This window comes from Epinephelus moara, chromosome 19 (assembly GCF_006386435.1).
Source record: "Epinephelus moara isolate mb chromosome 19, YSFRI_EMoa_1.0, whole genome shotgun sequence".
NCBI lineage: Eukaryota > Metazoa > Chordata > Actinopteri > Perciformes > Serranidae > Epinephelus > Epinephelus moara.
This window is the reverse complement of record NC_065524.1, coordinates 26952684-26977041: the sequence shown is the minus strand read 5'-3', so window position 1 is coordinate 26977041 and position 24358 is coordinate 26952684. Positions and strand designations below refer to the sequence as shown.

Sequence of the window (24358 nt, the reverse complement as noted above, 5' to 3'; positions counted from 1 at the left end):
AAAAGAAAGAAAAAAAAAGAGGAAGCTGCATCCACCAGCTCTCCCTGCTTTGATTAAACCGTCTTACTGTAGGTTACTCCTTATATGTGGAAGACGCAGTGACCCTGGTAATAACAGTGATAGGTGTTACCTTCTCAGAATTATGTGAGATATTACTGATCGTGGGTGTCATCATAAGAGAAACACATAAAACTGATGTTCAGTTATTCCAGTGTAACCATATGGGCATATACAGTGGGAATGCATATACTGTATGTTTCTGTGAGTGTTTCAAATAGAGTTCATTTATGTGTTTGTGTGTGCTCGTATTAATCACGTTGTGGAGACAAATATCTGTTCACACAGTCACATTGTGGGGACCCATGTGGGAACAAAAAGCTGTTCCCATGAAACTCAACCCTTTATTTTAGGCTTAAGGCTCGGTTTGTGGTTGAGGGGTACAATTAGCAAAGGTTTAGGCAGCCGTGAGGGGTGTGATTAGGCATGTGGCAATTACAGTTAAAGGAACAATTCCTATTTCAAATCAAAACACATGACTGGATCTTGTTATCTTACCAGCTATGTTAGTTAACAGGCAGTGGTAGAAAGTGAGTACTTTACTTAAAGGGACAGTTCACCCCAAAATCTAATCCAATCCAAATTTTCATTTTACCTGTAGTGCTGTTTATCAGTCTAGATTGTTTTGTGTGAGTTGCAGAGTGTTGGAGATGGATGTAGAGATGTCTACCTTCTCTCCAATACAATGAAACTAGATGGTACTCAGCTTGTGGTGCTCAAAGTGCCAAAAAGTACATTTGGAAAGCTCAACAGCAATGTCTCTTTACAGAAATCATGACCTGGTTACTCAAGATAATCCCCAGACTTCATCATGAAGAGTTTCATGTTTCATGTTCTTTCTACCAAACTACACCAGCCAACCGCACCATGCTGGTCTTCTACAACCCACCCCACTGAGGGAAAGAAGATTTCAAGAGTTACATTGAGCTAGCTAACCTTACAGCTCAGCTGAGAGATGTATGCTTGATAATGCATGGTGATAATGTTGGCAGGTGTACTTCGGTAGAAAGAAAATAGTTCCTCCATGAAACTGTTCACAACAAGGTCTGTGGATTATCTTGAGTAACCGGGTCATGATTTCTGGAAATAGACATTGCTGTACCACAAGCCGAGTGCCATCTAGTAAAATTATATCGGAGAGAGGGCAGACATCTCTACAGCCAATATCTTCAACATCCAAAAAAATAAAGATTGATGAACAACACTACAGGTAAGAGGAAAAATATGTTGATTTTCACTTTAAGTACATTTTTAGGTGCTTCACCTGAGTATTTTCATTTTATGCCACTTTATACCTTTAGTCCACAAAATTTCAGAGGCAAATACACTTTTTACTACATTTATTTGACAGCTTGCTTTGCAGATTATGATATTACAAATTAAATCTATGATCATTTTAGAGAATATGGTGAATTGTTATAGATCAAACTAATTAATAAATGTTTACAAAGTAGTTTAAATGGGCTTTATCAAAAAGCTGTTTACATGGTAATATTCCAACACTTCTGTGGGGTAAACATAGCAGTAAAACAGTCAGCAGTGGAAAAAAATTCAATTTTATTTGGGTGGAAGTTAAACTCTATAAAGTCAGAAATATAAACTGAGGCTTTAAGGTTGGATCAAGCAAACAAGGAATGAATTCAAGGCAATTCAATGTTCTTATAGATATTTTCTGTGTGTGTGTGTGTGTGTGTGTGTGTGTGTGCATGTTGGTGAGTACCTGAGATTCTCTGAGCTGAACTCAGACTCCAGGAACTTGAGGAACTGCTCTCTCCCCACCGGGTCTTTGAAAACCTCATCGATGCCGAAAGCCCACCTCTTTACCCTCTGCTGGCCTGGCTCCTTACTGGAGGAGGAAACAAGCATTCAACTGATGAATGAAGTGTGCAACAAAAAGCTAATGTATATCAGCTGATCCACTGTGTATATTCATCCAAATATATTATTGCTCTTCCTCTGGAGACATACACCCACCTGGCTTCAAGCTCCCAAAGTGTGGTGTCATCTGAGATCCAGGGGTTGGATGGATCTGGAGGCGTGAGGAAGGGGTCGTATTCGACGTACTGCTCTGTGTAGCCCAGTAAACTGTTATGTGAGGAGAAAATAGAGCGTATGAATGACAGCTATATGTGTCACTGGTGGAAATTTTGATCTATATTATAATCTAGTTATCACATACAGTAAAGTTCTGCTCCGTAGCTTTCTGATAGTGACCATGAATTGCATTGTCTGTTTGTAAGCTTTAATTAAAAAAGGGGAAGTGGAATCCTACAGAGGAGTGATGCACCCACTTGAGAAAAAATGATTCTTTTCATGGAAACTTTTCTTAGATCTCTGACATAATAATCTTTTTAATTCAACAGAACAGGGCAAATACTTCTGCTCTCGACTGAATGCATTACATTTCCGTAGAATCCTCCTCAAACTGAAATAAAGTTAGAGCCAGACGAGAGGGACTGACCCTGTACTTGGACACAAGGCTAGGAACTCTCTGTTGAATGCTGAAATCTCTTTTCAGTGAAGGAAATGACAAATAGACACTTTGTGTGCCACCCAGTATCTGGTATCGTCAGCACTGACGCCCACTGAAGGCATTGTCTGTGCCCAATCACTCTCCAAGGTCATCGGAGCTCTTAATTCCACGCCATGTTAGGCCGTTTAAAGGCTCAATAAACAGATCGATGGCTAAACTGAATAAAGTCACAAAGAACATCGCTTACCTCTCTGCCACTTTGGACATTTTCAGTCGATGCCTGTCTAATTGCAATTGCCAAAAGGCGATCTGAAACCATAGCAGGGAACAATTAGCATACATCAGTCTCCACTAATTCACAAGAAATTGCTACTTTGCAAGTGTATTCACACACCACCCACATGATGCTTTTATTATTTGACTTCCTGTGTGCACTTTAAACTCTGTACTCATTTTACTCAGTTATGTACATATCACACTTTTATTAAAATTATACTAAAAAAATAATGCAACTATGAATTACAGATCAAAAGTAAGAACTAAAATTACAATTGAAGTGCTGGTATTGACTTCATATTGTTAAAGAGAGCGCTCCCTGCAGGTCTAACCTGTTCCTGCAGTTCTTCTTCTGTAGGCTGCTTGGCCTCTGGGGCGGGGGTGTGAGTCGGGCTGTGGGTACGGATATCATTCTGCAGCCCGTACACAGACTGAGGCAACAAAGAACAAAAAAATTAAATATAACTTTCAATAGTAGTGGACTTATAGCTGCTGACAAGCACAGCAAGGAACAAAAAGCCTGTCTGTTCACGTCTGTGTTATCAAGCCTGACCTTAAACGAAAGGCGTGTCAGTGGGAAAATACTGTACCTTTCTGGTTTTGTGGGGGTTTTTCATTCTGGACGATTTCTTTATGTCAACTTCTGTTGTATTCACACATCCAGGCTGTTGGAAGAGCGAAGAGAAAAATCAGAAAATTCAGTTAATTCCACTTAAATTTAATATAATTACAACTTCAGCTGTTTGTGCTCTGCCCTCCAGAATAACGCCACAAACGGCGAAGGTGTAATTTCGCCACCGTGTTATGAGTTTCAGGTAATCAAATCCAATTTGCTTAGCTGGGGTGTGATTCTGAGAAGTCTCCGGGACAATGTGTCAGATGCCAGTTAATTAAACATGGAATGTGCCGATTCCAGCAAAACAAGTAAACCAGCGGGAAATCAGAGTCTTAGTGTGCAAATTCTGGCTGATTGAACAAGTGGTCTAATCTAGGTCTCTTCCAGAAGAACAGAGCTAAGTAGCTTGACAGCGTCACTGTGAAATTTGAATTAATATTGATTATGTTGCTCCAAGGACGCATAAATTGAACTTATTTTCCAATTAAGCATGGAGCAGCGGCTTTCAGAGAAATACAGCAGAGGAGACCCTTTAACCTCAGGGGGAAAATAAATGCTAATGCTTAGCAAGTGTGTATGAACAAGGTAGAGAGCAGCAGTGAAGGCGATGTGTTGTGACAGTTATTGATGTGGTATTTCATGTGTAAGGCAGGGGAATGCACGATGGATGGTTTACAGCGTTCTCACCTCTTTACACCATTCCTATACTGTGTAGTTTATGTGTAAATCACATGAAGTGACATTAAAAACATCATTTCTTTGTCACACATCTTGATGCACCTCTACTGCCTGGATTAAAATAACCCAGAGAGCGTAAATGATATACCATATCAGCAGTATGTAATTTTGAATGTGTGTGTGTGTGGTAGAGAGTGATCAGTGTGAAATTATTTTCCCAATATCCCTCACTTTTGCAGGAACAATTAAGATGATGTTGATAATGTCGGCAATGATATCGGCAGCAGCAAAGGTGACGACAACATCAGTAATTTCACTCACCACTGGTCTGTGCACGTCCCAGAATGCTCTTTCCTGACTGTCGAGAATTTTCCTCTCAATTTTGTCTCTTTTCTTATCCACTCTGAGGGGGAGAGAAGGGAGTTCAGAAAACAGAACATGCAGCTTATTCAAACACACCTACCATCTGTAATCGTGCGCTGGTAAATACAGGGATGTTGGAGTAAAGCTAAAGGAATACTTCACCTGCAGAATTACCATTTTTATATCAATTTATCACTGTGTGTTAAATTGAATATATGATGCCTCCACCGTGAATGAAAAATCCAAAAAAGGTGAATGTTCGTCATGAATTGAAGTCACTGGGGGCCACATTTATTAACAGCAAAACTCAGTTGCAGCCCTCGCACATGTGGTGCCCTAGGCGAGCCTCCCCCCAGCGCCCCTGAGCTGATATGAATGTTTGAATGAGATGAATGTTTGAAATTACAATTTCGCCAGTAGCCGATATCGATGTTTTTATATTGGCGTTTCTGCTGTTTTCTGGAGTGGTTTATTCTTCTTATGTGCCAGGTAAATGCAGAAATCTACACTATAGACAAAAATAACTGAACAGTTTTAAAGTCATTCAGTCCTTCACTACACGACCTTTGAATGAGCACAAATTCAATAATACACATTCATGAAACAACCTTTAACATAACCTTCTTTCGCATGAAAAACCAGCTCTCCTCCTGCCGATTTCATGTTCTTTTTGTCCACATGCACTCCTTTCAGTAGTGTAGTGAGCTGAGTGGGCACCAGAAAGCTTTTGTCATTTGACGTGATGACGATACAGCATGTTTCGGGGTCCATGTGACGTCAGATAACTCGCCCATCTCCCCCAGGGAGCAGGTGGAAGTGGTGAGCTGAGGACAGGGGCTGGGGAGCAGCAGGAACCCTAAGCTTTGCTTTGTAGTTATGTTGTTGTGGCCTTATGTAATATTTCAAAATAATAGTAGTAATAGTTTTAGTACAAAATAGTAAAAGATAAACATTTTGATTTATTTCCTTCCCCCACTTGTGGCATCTCCGCCCCATGGATGACAGCGCCCTCAAGATTCGCCCTCACTGCCTATGCCACAGCCTGGCGCTGGCATAACTGCATCAAAACATCTGATAACAAACTCTCACGCAGCTCGGGCAGTATAATCAAAGTCTCATTTACCCTGTAACATACTCATTTTCGGTAAAACATTACAATTTAAAACATTTCCGCCTACGGGAAGCGCACTCTGAGTGTGCCTAGGCATGCGTGTGCATATTAGCTCCGCTTCAATAGAGTTCAAACGCACACGCTTGCCCAGGCATGCTACAGTCCTTGGCCGTGCATGAGACTGTTTTGAGTGGTGTGTTTTAAATTGTAATGTTTAAGCAAAAATGCACGTGTTTGGGAAGTACTGAACATACGACTTGATAAATGGGACTTGGATTACACTGCATGATTTGTGTGAGAGGTTTTAAACAGGTGTTTTGATATCGTTCTGACGTTTAATGTGGCCTTCGCTTATTTTAATTCATGAAGAATGTTTGCTTTTTTTGGATTGTCCTTTCACTTTACGAATTCAAGGTAACACACAGTGAGAAGCTGATATGCAAATGACCATTTTGCAGATGAAGTGTTTCTTTAAATCATGTCAGAATGAGGGTGTAAGGGGACTCGCTCATAATGGCTCAGTGTGTGTGTGGGTCTTATAGAAACCTACTTCGCTTGTGCTTCTGCTTGCATAAAAATGAACTCCCATTTCCTGGCGAAAGCTCTCTGTAGCCTTGCTAAGCTCTCCTGCAAGTAAAACAAAGAACAATAAGGTGGGGAAAGAAAGGCTTTTGAGGGATCTGGGCTGATTATGTTTACTGCACATGATGTGTACAGTGCACGGCTGGATACCATCTTTAATGATCCCAAAAGCAAAAAAACACACCCTGAGTTTAACTAACCAGGTGATTCATTTAATAGCTTTGGTGAAAAAGGAAAGTTACAAATGATGCAGTGGCACACAAAAATAACAAATGTTTTCAGTGTCAGCATGAACAAAAAAAGGCAAGAGATAAAGGCTGAGAGCCGAAAGCAGAACAGATATGTGAAGAGAGGAGCACTGACACTAAAAGGCCTCTATCACTTACCGCTTCATAGTCTGCAAGCTCCAGACGTGCTTTATTTTGCATTGTTCTTTTGCAGAGGTAAACAGCTGAGAGACAGAGACAGAGAGATCCGTAACAGAGGGAGAACGGGATTTCAGCTTGGTTTTAACAGCCTTAAGTGGCCCTGCGTTTACTCATTTAATCCTCTCAACTGCACATTTAAACTGGCCTGCAAATCACAAAGGTCATTGGCTGTGCATGGTGTCTGAGCGTCTGTTACAGTGTGTGCTTCTGTGTGTGTGTGTGTGTGTGTGCGCGCGCGCCTGACTTTTGATGTCTTCCTGTACTATCATCATCCCTTCATCCCTTTGTTAACTGACCATTATGTGGAGGCTTCATTATGCCATTACGCTGTTTTCATTAAGGGGCATCATTCATGTGAATCAGTTGCTTCATCTGAGACGCTCTAACTTCCCCTGACGCTCACGGGATTATTCCCACGGCGAGCATTAGCCACATCCTTCTCCTACAACTCACACAACAAATGAAAGACCTGCAAGGCTGCGGCTATTCTCTCAAACCATTTTTGGCATTATGAAGTGTTTATCTGCACTCCACTCCGCTGTAAACAATGAAAAGCTCATCCCTGTATCGCCGTTAAAACCTTGAGCCAAATGTGCACAACAGGTGCACGGGCATGCAAACACATCCCTGGTTTCCTTAAATGTAATCTGTCTGCATCAGTCAGAGAGAATGCCTCAGGCAATCGACTGAGGTTGCAAGATGCTGAATATATAAATATATAAAATAGAAATAGGAGTTATTGCATGCCAAGTGCACTATAACCGTTTTTGACTGTGGGCCAGGCAGCTAAAACGAAAGGTGATTTCGTGTTTCTACCTACCACCCTGCAGTTGCATCATCTACGTTTCATCTTTTGAAATTTTAGTAACACTTGCAGTAATAACATATCTACTGGACAAATGCACTACACAGCATTCTGCAGTTTTAGCCTGCTCATACTGCACTCTGCACAACGCAGGCATTAGAGTATAAGAGAACAGCACTCTCACCATAGTCTGTGTTTTCTGGTTCCCAGCAGTTTGATGGCCAAAAGTATGGAGTCTGAAGGGAAAAACAGGTCATTAGGAAACAAAACCAAGAGAAACCTTAAATCTTTGACAGTGTACAGCGAACCACATGGCGTTTTGGATCAAAGTGTGCCCTGTAATGCGAGGTGGGCACGCAGTCGCAGCCCCGCATCTGTCACAATAAAACATTTTGTTGTATAATGGGCTCGGCATAACGTCTAAAGCACATAAGCTCCTTTCAGTGAGCGCTGAGAGCAGACACCAGCATGAATCTTGACCCTCCTCGGGGCAGCGCTGTATGGACTGGACTGGCTTCAGATGGAAACCGATTGCACGTAAAGTGCAAAGTGAAGCCGGCTACTAACACAAACAGCCTTAGGCATTGATCTACTTTGGTTAGCTCTGTGCCGCACACTTGGGGGAGCTCGCAGGGTGCAAAATCACTAAAACTGTCAATCTCACTATTGACATTCAGAGTGATGTTTTTTTTTTTTCAGGGACTGTAAGAATTATGAAACACAGCAACTCCTAATCAACGTTCTGACTCCGGCACATCACACAGAGGCACTTCAACAGATTTATGATGATTGTGGCTCTTCTCGTGTGTGAAGTGATTTTTGTTCTTTATTTTCAACAGCGAAGAATGAGCTTCAGATGTTTTATGTAGAAATGACAATACAGTTTACAGTAGGAGTAAAGAGAACTCCCTCTGCACAGCCAGTCTCGAGGATCAGGTGCTGGTCGGCCCGCAGGAGCATCTCAGATAAAATCATGAACATAAACCACCACACACTGAACTGAATTACAGTGATTTTATTAAGAGCCAACAACGCATTTCGCCCGTGGCTTCTTCTGGTTCGCTTTGTTATTTGATCTGCGTTATTTTGTGTAGATTTATTATGCTTTTTGGATGAATTGAAAGTTATCTTTTGAAGAAGGTAAAAGAAAATATATTGAAATAAGAAAAACTGTGATAATTAGTTATGTGACACATGTATATTTAACACACCTGTGAGTGCTCATGTGATACTTCAGTCCCAAAAATCTCCTGCAGCATACCACATGACTCTGCACTCTTAAACTCAAAACTTTCTCTACAGTTCATTTGATGACATAACACGTGGTATGGCCTGTTTAAAAAATGATCCCATGTGAAGTGTTTCCCCTTCAGTCATTTTTAAATATTTCCACAGATATCTAAAGACTAATAGAGATATGATAAGACCCTTCAACACAAATAAGAATCCAAGCATTATCATTCTTACCTGAAACCTATAGAAAGTGCCATCGTCTTTGAGAGTGAGGACGTGGTCTGAGATGGGGAAGAAGTAACCATGTGCAGCCATCAGAGTTCCTAGGTGAAGAGCCTCCACTGGGAGAAAACACAGACAAATAGTACATTTAAAACTCAGTGTACTTGTATCATTTGTGTCAGTTTCCCAGGTTATATTGTACAACAACACATACAACTACACTTCTTATTTTAGAGCTTTTATTGCCTGTATTACAGAGCAGCTGGAGAGTGACAGGAAAGGGGAGAGAGGATGACACGAAGTAAATGACTCGGCCTACATGGGGCGCACGCTCTGCCACGTGAGCTAGAAGTTTCCCCACAACTTTACTTTCCTGTATTTAAAACATTCACACGTTTCAGCATGTTTTGGGAGTGTGTTCAGTGAAATAGCTGTGGGTAGAAAGGTGGTGTCAACACTGTCAACCGCTGTGCAGATGTTATATGGCCACTGTGCTCTGAAGTGAACTTTCAAAGTGGAATTCTAAATTTGTAATTCATCTCAGGCCTTAAAAGAATTTGCACGTCATTTTTCTAGTAATATTTTGGTATTTTCAGGTTGAAAGGAACAGACTGACAACTTACTATTCTCTTATTTGGTGGGGGAAGACACAACATCAAGTTGTTTTTGTAGGCAAATTAGAGATATTGTGTTATTTTGTGGGCGGCACAGTTATGCAGTGGCAGTGGTTAGCACTGCAACACCAGCCCAGCTAGAGGGTTGTTGGTTTAACCCCCTGACAGGCTGGGGCCCTTCTGTGTGGAGTCTGCATGTCGTCTCCGTGTCAGCATGGGTTTTCTCCATGTTCTCCGGCTTCCGTCCACAGTTCAAAGAGATGCAGATTAGGATATTTGGTGAATTTAAATTGCCTGTAGGCATGGGGTCAGTGGGAATATGAGTGTGAATGGTTGTGTGTCTCTATGTGTCAGACCGGTATTGGAATCTATCCAGGTTGTACTCTGCCTCCTGCCCATTGTCAGCTGGGATCGCCTCCTTAAGAGGCAATGTATTTTCATCCTAACTCATCAAACATGCAAATATGATGTGCTAGCTACCCTACTGTGACATTCTGGGATGGTGTGTCAATTTATGCTTATCATATGCATCATGTCTTTTCAAAACACAGTTGTGTTTTCAAAGGAAATGTAATGTTGCTGCTAGTTACATGCATACAGTCTTTTTTGGGATGATGGCGCGTAGCGGCAAGGCAGCGCATACATGGGGCACTGGCACTATCCACTAAGCTACAGACGCCCCCGGCTTTATAATCTTATGGGACGCAAATACCTTTCTCCTGGGTGAAAGTCGGTGTTTATTGGACCCATCCACAACTCCTCCCACCTGCCCTACTCGGACTTTTGCCACCTTAACTTTCGTTCTTGTCCTGCCGCATTTTCCCCTGATACCACCAAGCACCGTTAAACTATAACGGCGACTGGCTGCGTGTCATGCTGACATTAAAGGACGGCTTTTTTCGTCAGTGTCTGACACCGCAAGTCACTGCCCAAGCGCCGGTTTTCGAAGACTTCGGATTGCGACTGGGCTCCAAAAGCAAATGGATGATTAGAAAAAACATCACAGCTTGGCTTAAAATAGGTCATGTAATGTCATATGACATACATCATATGCTCCTACATAGTTGCCGGCAATGTTACAAACTGCTGTCGGTTTGTGTGTTTTGAAACAGCAAAAGGTGCCTTTGTGCATCGATATCTCACGCAGACTAACAAAGAGGTGGTATTTGACGAGACTGCCAGCTGCCACCACTTGGTGCGCATCATACCACTGTGAAATGCGCCCTTGTGCATCAGTATCGGACGCCCAGATCACTGACTAAGCATTTGACAAGTTGGGAATGAGAACAGGTTGTAAGAGGATAAGCTGTTACAGAAAATGGTGTTATTTCGTGAGCTTGGGTGGATTTTGTCACCATATGAGTGATCCAGGCTAGCTGTCTCGCCCTGTTTCCAGTCTTTGTGCTAAGCTAAGCTAAGCTAAGCTAACTGGCTGCTGCCTTATGTTTAACACTGATATGAGAGTGGTATCGATCTCATCATCTAACACTCCTCCAGAAAACTCATAAGCGTATTTTCAAAAATGTCAAACTCCTGCTCTGAGGATCAGGCTGATAAGGCCCTATCTTAATATAAATGATAATTTATCCTCTTTAATCACTCGTATTCAGTTTATACTGAAGCATTAAAAGATAAACCAGCTTTGGGATCTCACTCTTTCATTAAAAGAAGATTCTCTGATTATCCTGCAATCAATAGTTCCTCATCACAGATCCCGAGCCAGCGTGCTGTGCTTTTTTGTCACACAAGCTAATTAACTTTATTCACCTTTCATCCCCAGGTATAAATTTTATCCTTGATAAAGCGGCCAGAATGAACACCAGGACCCAAGTGAGAAGCTGCGGCTCTAATAGACTCTGACACTGCTTTGACAGAAGGATAGGCAGGTCTCCGATCCAACCAAACAGCACAGCAGGAGGTCCTGCTGATTAGCCCACCTTCAGCCGGAGAGGCGGAACTCATCCGTCAAATCACCTGGTGTTGTGCTTGGTTGGAGTGAAAACCCTGAGTCCCCCTGGAGCTCGGCTACACGTGGTTGACTGTCCTTGATTTAAAACCATCAGATAATGAAAACATGTAATCATCATCAACTGTGTGTCTCATCTACCACCAGTTATTCCCCGCTGCTCTGCTGTAACCTCCTTTATGGTGTCAGCATCTATTATTCATGTGTAATATTGTGTCGACGACTCCCTCTCAACATCGCCTTTTTGGGGGTCACTGTAAACAGTATAGCAAACTGTTTATTTATATGTTGTTACATTCAGTAGCGCCCCTGTTTGTTTCTGCCGTGTAATTTGATTATTCATTGAGTGATTGGTGTAAAGCCCAGGGGACGCTGGCAGTAAACTGTGATCTTAACACACTAATAAGCCGACAGATAGAGAGGTTGAAATGCTTGACATAGTTTAAATAGGCAGAGTTATGACTGCTCTAACAGAAGCTCACTGTATGCATTTATAAAATATGCACATCTCTACTCCTTCGCTCTCAAACACACACACACACATCCATATTCACAAGCACAGGGTGTATGTGTGTGTGAGATAAATATAGATTGGCTTTTCCTTTAGCACTGAGGTGACTGTCGCAGCTTTGAGAGGTCAGGATGTTGATGTGTATGCATGTGCGTGCGTGTGACTGCGCTCCATTCATTAATAAATTATGACTCATAAGTTATTTAGACCTGTTTACTTATAAACACACCCCTTCCTCCTTATTCACTGCACAGTTTCTTACAGCTACATTGTCCCACGTGTATATATATATATGATTTACTGTATATTACATTTTGTTGTGTTATTAAGTCAGAAGAAGGAAGTCAGTTCTGTCGCAGACCTACAGGGATGGACTAGGCTTGTGTACGTCTTTTGTATCCGTCCACGCAATCCAGGGTAATTCAATAAGGCTAAAATCCAGTCACTCTTTTTACTTATTATCTTTTCAAAATGTTAATTCACTGGATTGTTATCACAGACGGGATGAATGTCAGATGAAAGTAAAGACAGCAAAGTATGAAAAATGATATGTGGGACAGTCTCCTGTTCTTTAACCACGGGGCTGCTTCACTCTCATTTTGCACGGAGTGTCTTTGTCACCTGTTTGCTCAGTCGCTCTGCTTTCATCTAAGTGAAGCTGAAGGTTTTTTCTGATTCCATTTTAAGACAGAGTTTTGAATGTCATCACAGCAACTGATTGCTCTAGATCTCCAAATCTATCCTGACACCGCACTGCATGCAGAGCCTGTTATTTTGCTAATTTCAAATTTAGGAAACCATCAAAGGCTAATATTAGATAAAGCTGAGCAGCAAGTACAAAGATTGAATTTCTTTTTGCATATACAAAGTATACAGTATGATTGACCCAAAAGAATAACTGCAAATTAGCCTAATGTGATAGAGGGTTTTACGTGGGATAAATAAAACATTTACCAAGATAGTTTTGTTGTTGCTTGTCTAGTAAGAGTCTATAAAGATCAATTCCTGGTGGCAAGGGAGCTTCTGGCTTCCATTTAACATATCGTAGGCTTTTCTATAAGCTTTATAGCTGACTAAACCTTGGACTGGAATTAGTCAAGTTGTCAAGACAGGCCGGCCTCGGAGTCCAGGGGGAAAACACCCTTTGATTTCATCATATTACCAGCTCTGTGCCAAATACCCAGCAGTTTGGAGCCCTGCCAAGTGGAGTGTGGGAGTACTCTTCCAGCTGAGCTTTATCTAAAGACAACGGAAGAGATGCCGCATTTGTAGTTATATTTTGATCGTTATCATTTGCACCGTACGCTCCGTTTGAAAATGTTGAGGTGATGAAGACGCTTTGTTTTAAACAGTGATAGAAAGAACTCAAGTATTTTACTTAAGCGTAATTTTTGTACTTGATTATTTTCATTTTATGTTACCTTATGCTTCTACTCCAATGCATTTTACAGGCAAATATTCCTTTGTTAGTTCATTGGCTTATTTCTAGTTACAGTTCAGTTTAAGATTTTGCAATCAAAAGACATAATAAGCTAATTAGATTCAATGAATTGTTAAAGATTTAACCAATGTTTCCCAGTGTTTCTGGTTTATGACCCCTCACAAAAAAATAACTGTGTGCCACCCCACGCTATGAGGTAATCGCAGTTCCATCAAAGAATGATTTTTCCTCTCTAAACTTCTTAGACGGCTCCATTTAAATAGTTGGTTGAAGCCCAGTGAGGTAAAACGATCCAATATTTAAAAGAGAAAAAAGCAAAGTTTCAAGAAAATCCCGAAATATCAATGCAAAATTAACTCACCATCTCACAACCCCTCAAATTAATCATGGGAATAATAGGGCCCAACCCCATCTGTGTCTCAAGTAGTTACAACCAGCTCAGCCTCAATCTGCTACACCATGAAACGCTCCTTAAAACTGCTGTATATAACTCTGGAGGAAGACAGTTGATTGTTGAGTCTCGTGTGGTTCGTCAAATACTGATGCCTTGGGTTGATATTTGGACCAAAACACCAGCCCAGCTTGGTTTTGGTTGGTAAGTGTTGGTATTTGACAACATGAGGATGAGACTTAATAATCAACTACCTTTCTCCTGCGAAATATCCTCTTGATATCCCAACTTTTGTTCAGTATACACTTTTACTTTCTCCTAGCTATTTGGGAACAGTAGGACCCAGTGAATATAAAAACACTAAATAACTTCAACAACAATCAAGTCCCAATGTCTTCAAACGAAACAATAATAAAGTCCTGATGTCCTTAAATGAGTACTTCCTCATTAACAGTGTCTTAGCTTGTTACTGTTTCTAAAGATGGTCAAACTTGTTGCCATATCAAACTACAAACATTATTGATTATGAATAAATGAGTTTCAACCATAAAATGAGATCAGGTTTCAGACCTTGTCCACTTTTGTGGCAGGACTGACTGCAGACTGACTTGGCAGAGATAGCCACCAATTTTTTTTTTTTACATGGATTAGTATATTGTGCTCTACTTCCACTTGATGGCACAAAAAAGTTTCCACAAATGAGATCATCAGGTCTATGGGGAGGCTGTGGCTCAGGAGGTAGAGGGGGTTGTCCATTAATTGAAGATCAGCAGTTCAATCCTCGGCTCCTCTAGTCTGCGTGCCAAAGTATCCTTGAGCAAGATACTGAACCCCAAGTTGCTCCTGATGGCTGTTTAATCAGTGTGTGAGTGTGTTAAAAACTGAGTAAAAGGTGGCACCTTGTGTGGTAGTTTCAGCCACCAGTGTGGGTATGTGTGTGTGTAAACTGGGTGAATGTGACTCGTAGTGTAAAAAGCGGTTTGAGTGATGACTAGAAAGGTGCAGTACAAGTGCAGGTCCAGTTACCATTAAGTACACGGTCAAGTAAACCCAAAATGTGATATCCTCCTGAGACCCTGCATCCCCATATGAGGATATACAGCTCTTGTACAATTTTCTGAAAGACACCTTTATATTTTTGGGGGTATTAGTATGCCACACCACAAGGGGGCAGTTAACATTTTGGTGAATGGTCATGTGACACAATCAGGTAATGAATAGACACAGGTGTGTGATCCCATTGTGTTTGGACTGCGGGGCATATAATGGTTCTTAATGCAAAACAGCACAATATAGACTGATTAAGTGACATAAAACAATTGGATTATAAGTATTGCACAAGTACTAACAGAGCTAAAGAAACTACACTCTCCAACCTACAGCTACAGCAAGACAGAAGAAGCAGGTAATTAAAGGTACGCACTTCAGTAACACATTTCAATGCTTCATTCACCATGTGGCTATCAGTATGGGGCCAATTAGTCAGAACATAATGTACACATGAATACATCCATGTTAGCAACCTAGTGATGTCATATATACTAAGAAATCAGTCACAGAGGCCATTTGCAAAACAAATATTTTCATTTTTGGTGCCTTAAGTAAATTTAGCTGATCATACTTCTGTGCATTTTTATGTATGACTTCAGTACTTTGCTGTATCAGTACTTTTAATTAAGAATACTTGTTTAAACACTGGTTTTAATCAGCTAAAGCAGAGGTAGTTGAGTCATACTAGTGTGCAACTGAACTACTGAGGAGACTGGAGAAAGAATACTGACACAATTTCAAAAATCCACACTCTTCTTTTTAAGGAAGTGACAGTACAACCTTTTATATATCTGTATGTCAGGTTAGCGGTGTATAAAGGGGTGATCTCAGGAGACTGAAAAAATGATCATCTGAAGTGCTCCACTACAAGAGAGACTCTCGAGTCTGATGAGGAGGAGGTTTAAAGAAGGTTGAGAGACAAGACCAGGACCATTATAGAGAACAGTATGCACCGTTTCCGTCCTGACGTCCTCCCTCTGAGATCATTTTACTGCTCCCTGGTGTTCCACTGAGCAGCTTAGGTGCTCTTTCATATGCAGTTCACACCCTTAATGACGTACGGGTGCACGCTCACTGACAGCTCCACAGTTTTCTATCGATGTCCTGTTGTGGTGAATGTCACTAATTTATTTATCTGCCGTTGTTTAGTGATTTTAAATGTTTTGATTGTTGCTGTTTGACGACAAAATTCCCCCCACTGGGATTTCAATTATCATACACTAAGCTAGCGTTGTTTACATGTGTGTTAATATATGTATTGAGGGCATAGCCATTGAGTGTTTACCCCGACTGTGATGATATTTACATCAAAACAGTGATTTTTTAAAATTCTTTTTTCAGCCGAGATGCTACGAGAAATCCACTCGTCTGTCAGTTCTGCTCGCTCTCACACAGGTACCGAGCACACACACGCACACATAACGAGAGAGAGGCAATGACTGCGGCTCTTTGCCAACAACATGTCGGTCAAACAAAACATTATCCTGAGAGGGAGAGATTTTATCACCCTCAGAAATTTACCTCTGTGTCGTGGGAATGCTTTATATTCTGTAAAAAGGACGGTGTTATCTTCTCATCTTCTTTGCAGTTCAGCTCAATTTATTCACGCTTTCTCACACGCACTCATACACACACACACGCACGCACAGATGTTTACACATGCATGCAGAGCATACTGTGTTTCCCACTTCCCTGTCCCACTCGCTCATTTACCCAGCTAACTACCATATGTGGCTAATAATTATCGGGATACTTTACAGCTTTTAACATTTTGCAGCATAAGTATAAAGTGATGTTTTGTGATTATGTTGCAGTTTTCATTGCACTGAAGACGATATGCTTTTGTATTCGGCGACGAAAACCACTATACACAATGTTAGAGATCAATTTTAAATATAAGGAAGGCAATTAGAGGATTTGATTTTCATTTTACAGACAGACTTGAAGTACACGTGAGAGCTTTACTGTGCCATAGACCCCTATTAAGCACTTACGTAATCTTATTGATGCCCCTGATGTGATTTATTTTCAGGTAGGTCAAAGGTCAGAGGGGCTGCGGACTCATGCTGGAGCTGATTGGGATTTTACAACCCTGCTGGCCTAATCAAAATGATAATACAGCAAAGCTAATTCACACTGTAAGTGACTTAGCGAGTGATTAGGTCTATAGTCCATTAACCTCTCTGAACCTGAGGCTGTTTTTGCTCAGCCTTATGGCCTTGTTACTGTACTGTGATTGTAGTCATGCTTTATGGTATATTGATCATGTCAAGCAAAAAGTTTCTTCTATTGTTTGTCTCTTGGGCTTAATAGATTTTGAGATTTTCCCATTCAGGTTCCCATCATGCTTTGGGTGTTACAGTGTGGGCGATACCAAAAGATTTGGTTCTGATCTGATACCAACTTATTAAAAGAGGCTTATGTAGTTTCATGTAAAACAGTGTGTTGTGATTTATGAGGTGAACAATCAGTCTGCTCAAACAACTAATAACGACCAATTAAAGTCTGAAAATGTAACCAATGCTGGCGATCCCATTTAAATAAAATATTAATTTCACTATAGTATACCTGGATATTTCCTTTTCCTCTCTGAACAGACTCTGCCAGTAAACTCCTACTGTTGCTCAGCCATCACTGCAATTAGGTGCTGAATTATACTAGTCAGGGTGTGGGCCATGGTGTGCTGCATGTGCACACAACAAAACAGCAGCAGAGAAGAAAACACTCACTAGAAGTGTGGAAGGTTGTTTACTCAGATAGTTTTACTCTTCAATGCTAATGGGTAAATGCAGGAGAGAGAAACCGATCCATATTATAGCATCAGTCCTACTAATGCTGGCAACAGAACATAGTATCTGTAGAATCGATATTTTGGTATCCAACTCCGTACCCCTACTGGGTGAAGTAAACAGGGAGTATAATGTATAGTCAGACAGCTGTGAGCTACACGAAGCACTATCTTTTTGTCATTTAAGTTTTTCTATTTTAAGAACATCAACACAAACAGCACAGACTAAACAAAAACGCATCTCTGCAGTGTTCATGACATCAATGAATCCAAAGTCCATCAGCAGAGCGCCAATCCATATATCATCAGGTGACCTATTCTACAAATGAAGCCTGGAAACAAACAAACAAAAAAGTCCCTATGACACAGCCAAAGCAAAAGAAGCAACAGCCCACTCCTTTCATCTGTATGTTACAATTGTAATTTATTTCAGTACAGTGTCCAGCTCCTATGACATGTTTAGTCCGTTCATAAAAGACAAAAACTGATTCCAGACAAGCAAATATGACTCTGGATGGTCAAGCAGATTGGTCATTAACTCAGATGATGCATCTTCTGCCATTAACTTAACCCACTCTCTATATTCAGGTTCTAACTTGAATTTTCCAGTGGCAAAGGATGACCCTAGCAGCTGAGATAACGCCTGTCAGAGCTAGAGGAAATGCTGGTTTGGAGATCTTGGGTAGACATGACCTGTCCCCCAAGAGGCAAAGTTGAGCTGATTCAGGAACAGGCACACCTGGCTGCTCTTGTATTGTTTTGATTATCTCTGTCCAGGAAGGTAAAACTAAAGGACAGGCCCACATTTCATGGATAAAGGTGCTGTCCTGCCTTTTATATTTCAAGCATAGATTATTTTCTAGTGATGAGCACTATTTTTTAAGCATTTTGGTGAATCTGCATCGTGGAGAGTCAACCTGAATAGATGCTAGCACTTCCTGTTTGCTCTGTAACCACAGATGTATGGACAGAAATCAACTAGATAGCTTTTGAAACTGCAGGTAACATCTGTGTTTTATGATTATGACACAAGATCTGAAGTTACAAAGTATTTTTGTGTTTGATTTCAAAGTGGATTATGGATGTTTACCTTCATCATATCACTGGAAAAAGTGAGTCACGTTGCTATGAATTCAAAGTGTTAAAATCCCAATAGCAGATCAGGTCACGTTTGAGATCCCTGATGTATAACTGAAGAAATATATGCAGCATCTGCACCAGACAGTCCATCTTAAGGTTGTAGATCATGTCATCTTATGGCTCCTCATTCACATATATCTTTTCAATATGTCCCATCCCTTTGTGAGCTTGCTCAGCAACCACAGATGAACAGATGGAAATCAACTAGATTACTTTTTTGAAACTGCAGATAACATCTGTATTTGATAATTGTGACACAAAATCTGAAGTTACAAAGAGTGTCTTTTTTGTATGATTTCAAATTGGAATATGGATGTTTACCCATGATGCATCAGGGATACTCATGTCACTAAAAAAAAAGTAAATTACATTGATTCAAAGTGTTGAAATCCCTCCATACTTTTCTCCAGAAAAGCAGATCAGGTCACTTTTGAGATCCCTGATGTATAACTGAAGAGATATATGCAGCGTCTGCTCCAAACAGTCCATCTTAAGGTTGTAGATCATGTTAGCTTATGGCTCCTCATTCACATATATCTTTTTTATATGTCCCTTCCCATTGTGCGCTGTCTGGACTGCACAGTAATGCATGCTAATGAATCACGTCTGGGCCATCCTAAACGTGGTAAGCAGTTAATTCCAGTAGTTTCCATGCCACATAAACCAATTGGCTTTAGAAACACAATGAATGATAACGATCCGAACTGCAATGAAAGTATCACAGCAAAGAGTTAGACGTGCAGAACTTCCTGCCAATAGACATCTAAAAGTTTTGAGAAGAACTTTACAGAGGCAGGAATTTGCATCGGCTCATCGAATGCAGTATTGAATGAAAATAGGATTGGAGACTACAGAGATTGCAAAATGGGATGATAATGAGTTCATCTGGAGTGCGTCAGTATATTATCTGTGGCATTTATTTAGCAAAAAAACTCCCAGTCCCCAGTCAACTTTGATATAAGCTCATCTGCCTTTTCATAATAAACACGCTGCTATTGTGCTGTGAGCCAAATTAATTGCATTTCACTTTGCTGTGTTTGTCAGCCCCGCCAGGAGTTGTTCTGTGCTGAAGTCACTTAGTTTTGCACAACACTCTGTTCACCACCGCAGGGCAACTGACAGCTTGTTTTGTGTCTGTTTGCAAAAAAAGTGCACTGATTAAAAAAAAAGAGTCTTAAAGGACAGCAAACATCTGCTTGTTGACACATGCTTCAGACTCCTCTCTGTTAGAAAATTGCAGCTTTTGACTGTTTTGATCAGAAATGCTATTATGGAGGAGTGTTTTCAATATTGCAGGTGACACAAAATGTAACACTATAAATGTAAATTTGCTTGAGGGAATGACATATCTGTTATTGCCAGGCCTCAGTAAACAGAGCAACAAAATGAATGTTCTTGGCCCAGTTTAGCACATTAAGCAGCAGTGATTTGACGAGCTCTTTTGTTGTTGATGGTTTATCTCTTTTTTTGTTTGTTTGTTTTGGCATATCAGAGGTGCCGCGATACAGATACATTATTAATCTCGGCGCTGTGAGGCCCAAGGCGTGGGGAAAAGCATAATCTCTTGGGTAAATTTAAATGTTTCAAACTATGTTATGCAAATGAAAGAACAAAGAGAGGGAAAAAACACAGGAACAGTCTGTCCACTCTGGAAAGTTCAACTGTTCTCAAACCTTGCAGAGGTGTTTTATCAAGATCTAACTGCTTTCCATGTGTAAAAACCTCTCTGGCATAAAGTCAAAGTAGCAGACACAAAAAAGACAGGCAGATCCTTGCATACAAATGACACAACACACAAAGGAGTTGTGAGTTGATGAGTCAGCTGAGTATCACAACTATGAACTGGCTGCACAATACTGAGGCACACTAGAGCAGACGAACACTGGGACGCTGCACCCACACGCATTAACACTCCACTATCCACGTAAACACACACCTACAGTACACACTAAACAGCTAAAACTCAGGAGAGACATTTTTTCTCATTGTTAGCAATGGCTCTTTATCACCATCTTTAATGCAGGCAGGCAAACGGTTTACATTTTTCACACCTATTACCGCTCAACCTGCCCACTTCTGAGTCATTCTGTGTGCAATGAGAGGCTCAGGTAGTGATCTGACTACTCCCTCATGACAGTCTCGTTTGGACCTAATTTATCACACTGGAATGAAATAAGAATAATAAGACAGGAAAAACGAGGAATAAGAAGAAGAATTGCAGTTGCAGTGCACTGTAGCTCAAGGACACAAAAAGACAGATCAAAGAAAAATAATCCAGAACTGTGAACTTTTTATACACTAAATATATATATGTGTGTGTGTGTGTGTGTGTGTGTGTGTGTGTGTAATTTAGAGTCACCAAATAAGCATGTTTGGATGGTAGGAAGAAGCCAAAGACCCGCAGAAAACCCACGCTGACACGAGGAGAACATGCAAACTCCACAGAGAAGGACTCCTTCACCCCAGTCTTCAAAACTCCCACCTCAGGTTGTGCCCTTAGGTGTGAATGTGAGTGTGAATGGTTGTCTGTCTCTATGTGTTAGACCTGAGATATTCTGGCAACCTGTCCAGGGTGTACCCAGCCTCTCGCCCAATGTCAGCTGGGATAGGCTATATACAGTATATAGATCAGTAGAAGCAGGGGTCTGCCACACCAGACAGGCTGTGTAAAGACACTCCTGAGACAGTTCAGTACATGATAGCAGGGTGTAAGATGCAGACAGGAACAGCAGACATGGGATGCCATAACCAAGTAGCTGGCATAGTGTACAGGAACATCTGCACTGAGACCCAAGGTCCAAATGGAAGACACCTCCGAAGGTGGTTGAGAATGACCAAGCTAATATCCTGTGGGATTTCGAGATCCAAACTGACAAACTGGTTATGGCTAACCAACCATCCTGATTGATCGACATACAACAGAAGAAGGAAGCAGTGATAGATGTAGCTAGCCAAGCGACAGCAACATCAGGAAGAAGGAAAACGAGAAGCTTGAAGAATACCAAGGGCTGAAAGAGGAGCTAGAAAAGATGTGTGGAGTAAAGGCAACAGTGGTGCCAGTGGTGATCAGAGCACTCGGAGCTGTGACCCACAAATCTGGGAGAATGGCTCCAGCAGATTCCGGAGCTGTGACCCACAAATCTGGGAGAATGGCTCCAGCAGATTCCAGGTACAACATCTGAGGTCTCTGCCCAGAAGAGTGCAGTCCTAGGAACTGCTGAGATACTACAAAGAACCCTCAAACTCCCAGGCCTCTAGTAGAGAACCTGAGCTTGAGGAAGACACACCACGACACACACCACTTATGTGTATTAAGATTATACTGTATCTAAGATAAGATAAGATAAGATGATCCTTTCTTTGTCCCACAGCAGGGAAATTTGCAACATTACAGCAGCAAAGGGAAAGTGCAAGCAGGAAGCATCGGTAGAAAAAAATCCCAACAAAGTAATATATAAATACGAGCAAATGGCATAGAAACACAAAGTAATATAATAATGAAGCATCAAAAAAGAGGCAGAATGTTATAAAGAGACAGACTGAATGACTGATTTTATATTATTGACTGATGGAAGTATAGATGAACTTTGATTGGTGTGAAAAATGGAAACTGTTTGCTTGCTTGCATTGAAGATGGTGATAAAGAAACAATTTTAGGTATTTAGTGTGTGTGTTTATATATATACATGCATATGTCCACATATATTTCACAAATGCATGTGTTCCCCTCTCTAGTGTAGACTAATGAAAACATATAATTTTCAAAAGCTGCACAATACATCATCATCTTCTCTCAGCGCCAGCGAGCTTTAAATTACACAGCATGAACAACTGTAATAATGGTAGCCTACAATTTAGTATTTAGATCAACATCAGCATTAATTAAGAACAGACGCGATTCTTGTAAATGAGGAGTTCCCCCCACCCCCTAACACAGAAATACATTGTATCTACCTATTATAAGTATGCCGAATTATCTATTAGCAGTTCCTGTTTAAAATGTATGCATGGGTGTACAGACAGCTCTCAATGAAAGGCTTTTACGCTGAAGAAAACTTAAAAATGTGAGGTTTTTCAAGGGAGTTCTGGACTTGGCTGTTAGGAGCGTCTTTTTTCTGTGACTTGCGGATAGTCATCGGAGATAAGGTTGTCGTCGGAAAGTGTAAGCAACTTCAAATCTAAAAATATGTGTCTCATGTCTCTGTGTTGATATTTGTTTGAGTTATGACTGTGAGAAGGAGCGCAAGTGCGATTTTTAACGCTAATTGTGGCACCTGTGCGCACCTGTCCATTTCACCTCACGCAGTGTCTTTGCCGCAAATGGAAGAATTCAGCCTTCAGGCCTTTTGCCAGAACGCCCTTACTGGCAGAAATCATTTATTTTAAACCAAGGAATAATATCTTTTCCTTAAACCTAACAGAGACTGAGCTTTCTGGCAGACAGCCCTGGATGCAAACTGTACCCAGCAGCATCTTTTCCTCACGCCCACGCACACACCCTCTGTCTTACTCTCTATCGATCAGCCTTTTTACCTTGATCTTCAATGTCCAGGTTCTTGATCATCCACTGTACAATATCAGAACCTGTAAGGAGAGAAGGCACATTAATATGAATCGCTGACATACTGTATTTAATATATTCACAGTGTGCTGAAATATCTTCTTGCATGTAGATGCAAATGAAAGGGAAAACAATGACACTCTTAACCCTGCCCACCGCCCCTCATCATCACAGTGCATACCAATTCCTCTCGTCTTGCACCATGTGGGTGGGTAATAGACCATCCATTACCAAATTTTCTTCTCTGACACCCTCTCCAAGCCATCTCTCTTTGGCTGCAGTCCATTAATATAAATGACCAGAGAGGTAGAATGGCATAATGAAGCATCCATTGTGTACAGTAACAACACAATTTGTCTGACTCAGTCACAGCACAGACACTGCAGTTGCAATTGTTTGGTTTAATAAGTCAATGCATCACATCAGACATTTCAAACTGTCACAAATAAAAACTAAGATGTAAACAGGTCAGACTGCGGCATGGAGAGAGGAGAGGAGAAGTGCATTTAAATAAAACTGAGAAGAAGACAAGACATGACACCGTTTGTTATAAAAAACACGATGCAATCATCAAACTATTTTGAGTAAAGGTCTGGAGTTGACTTGTATATCACTTGTTCTTGTTTGAACATCAAACTTTTCATATGCTGTGTGTCATTTTGCAATTCATCTTCTACATCTGAGAGTACAACTGAATCATTTTTCACATCTCAGAAAAACATAACAGCATCCTCTGCCCCCCGGGCATTTTCACACCCCGCCACAACATGTGACTTTGGCACTTTGGCTAAATATATATTTTCCAAGCTATTATTACTGTCCGTCATGCTGACAGGTGAAGGTATGTTGAGGAGAAGAGAGCCACAGAAGGCAGAAAAAAAAGGTGTGAAACGGAGACATGAGGGAATTCATGCAGTGAGACAGTCAGTCCCTGTGGCTGTCTCTCTGTCCATCAAGCTATCATTCTGTCTGTCTGCGTTTTGTCTTCACCGCGCCCACTTTGCTTTTCGGCGCCCCCATAACCAGATGAGATTTTCCATGGATTAACATCA

The 24358-nt window shown here is 41.0% G+C and overlaps 1 protein-coding gene across 2 annotated transcripts in view; it reads right to left on the bottom strand.

Annotated features, from left to right (window-relative positions):
- Nucleotides 1–24358, bottom strand: part of rgs7a (regulator of G protein signaling 7a) — a 77494-nt gene that overhangs the window by 5189 nt on the left and 47947 nt on the right. For both annotated transcript variants that reach the window (XM_050071908.1, XM_050071909.1), the window contains exons 4-14: nucleotides 23279–23329; nucleotides 8857–8963; nucleotides 7574–7625; nucleotides 6543–6607; nucleotides 6125–6201; nucleotides 4422–4503; nucleotides 3397–3471; nucleotides 3139–3237; nucleotides 2778–2839; nucleotides 2032–2142; nucleotides 1778–1903 (exon numbers count right to left, since the gene is read on the bottom strand). In XM_050071908.1, the coding sequence (XP_049927865.1) occupies nucleotides 1778–1903; nucleotides 2032–2142; nucleotides 2778–2839; nucleotides 3139–3237; nucleotides 3397–3471; nucleotides 4422–4503; nucleotides 6125–6201; nucleotides 6543–6607; nucleotides 7574–7625; nucleotides 8857–8963; nucleotides 23279–23329 (907 nt within the window). The remainder of the gene's footprint in view (nucleotides 1–1777; nucleotides 1904–2031; nucleotides 2143–2777; nucleotides 2840–3138; nucleotides 3238–3396; nucleotides 3472–4421; nucleotides 4504–6124; nucleotides 6202–6542; nucleotides 6608–7573; nucleotides 7626–8856; nucleotides 8964–23278; nucleotides 23330–24358) is intronic.